At 61.0% G+C, this 1,278-nt stretch overlaps 2 protein-coding genes across 2 annotated transcripts in view; both read right to left on the reverse strand.

Annotated features, from left to right (window-relative positions):
• The window catches only part of tmem178b (transmembrane protein 178B), a 40,761-nt gene extending 40,140 nt beyond the window's left edge, over positions 1–621 (reverse strand). The window contains exon 1 of the mRNA XM_037695977.1: positions 234–621. Coding sequence (XP_037551905.1) covers positions 234–597 — 364 coding nt within the window. The 5' untranslated portion in view covers positions 598–621. The remainder of the gene's footprint in view (positions 1–233) is intronic.
• Positions 1–1,278, reverse strand: part of mrps33 (mitochondrial ribosomal protein S33) — a 28,458-nt gene that overhangs the window by 19,910 nt on the left and 7,270 nt on the right. The window lies entirely within an intron of this gene.

Raw genomic sequence — 1,278 nt, forward strand, 5'->3', positions numbered from 1 at the left:
CAGTCAGTCCATCTCACCAGTCAGTCCATCTCACCAGTCAGTCCATCTCACCACAGTCAGATCATCTCACCAGTCCTTCATTTCAGTCAGTCCTGCTCTCGGTTCTGGCAGCACAGTGGGGATCACAGTTCGATTCCCTTGTTGATCGCTCTTTGGTCCGGTGGTCTGTCAGTACCAGCCTCGGTCCAGTCTAACGAGACACACGCAGCACTAGGAGCCGGTTCTGGACTCACCTTTCCGGATGAGGTCCTCGATGAGCTGGTCGAAGTCTGGCCGGTGGCAGCGCCTCCACAGGCCCATGTTGGTGGAGTTGAACTTCCGGCTGCATTCATCCGCGGCGCTCATGGCGAACAGCTGCCGGCGGTTCAGCAGCAGCCTGTCCGGCCCGGTTCGGCTGGCCCGCAGCGGCAGGCTGTTGTTGGGGATGTAGATGAAGCCGGGGTCCTTGCGGCGGCTGGAGAAGCTCCGGCAGCGCTCCCGGTACCGCCTGGCGTCGGTCTCGTACCAGTGGTCGGAACACATGGCCACCGCCAGCATGCCCAGGGCCCAGAGCGACAGAGACAGGCCGGCGTAGAGCAGCAGCCTCCCGGCGGCCATGCTGCCCTCACACACAGCACGCGCGTCTGCGCACGGACAGCTCCTCTGCGGCGCCCCGCTGCCTCAGCGCGCAGCGTCTGAGCAGCGCCACGGAGCCATGATGGAGCGGAGGAGGAGAGGAGGAGGAGAGGAGGAGTCAGGTGCTCCTGCAGCCCGGACTACAGCTGATCCATGTGAGCGCCTGCAGCCCGAAGGAAGCAGGACCCAGATCCTGATCCTGGTGGTCCTGGTGCTCACCCGATGGGTCCGAACCGAGCGGACCGCAGTCCCGCAGCAGCTCGTCTGGAGGATGACGGGCTGTGTGCGGACCAATCAGCTGCAGCCAGAGGAGGACCACCGCAGTCTGCTCCAGCTGCGTGTCGCCCGCCGCCCTCAGAGCCAGACCGTGACCTTCTGAGGAGGACAGTCCGGGTCAGACCGGGAGGGGCCCTCAGGGAGTGTGTGGGACCATCCTCAGCTACTACTACTCCAAAAAGCACCATTTTAGTTTAGTGATGTCACAGCGGCAGGACCACAGCTGTCCCGGAAATAAAGATGGAGGGGAAGAAGTCAGCTGTTTACCCGAGAAACATCTGGAACAAGGATTTACTCTCAGCAGCTGGATACTGATGTTAGGAGATGTTGAACACAGAAACATCCATCATCCATCCATCCATCATTCATCCATCCATCATTCATCCA

This window comes from Nematolebias whitei, chromosome 22 (genome assembly GCF_014905685.2).
Source record: "Nematolebias whitei isolate Nwh7 chromosome 22, NemWhi1, whole genome shotgun sequence".
In the NCBI taxonomy this organism is placed as follows: Eukaryota; Metazoa; Chordata; class Actinopteri; order Cyprinodontiformes; family Rivulidae; genus Nematolebias; species Nematolebias whitei.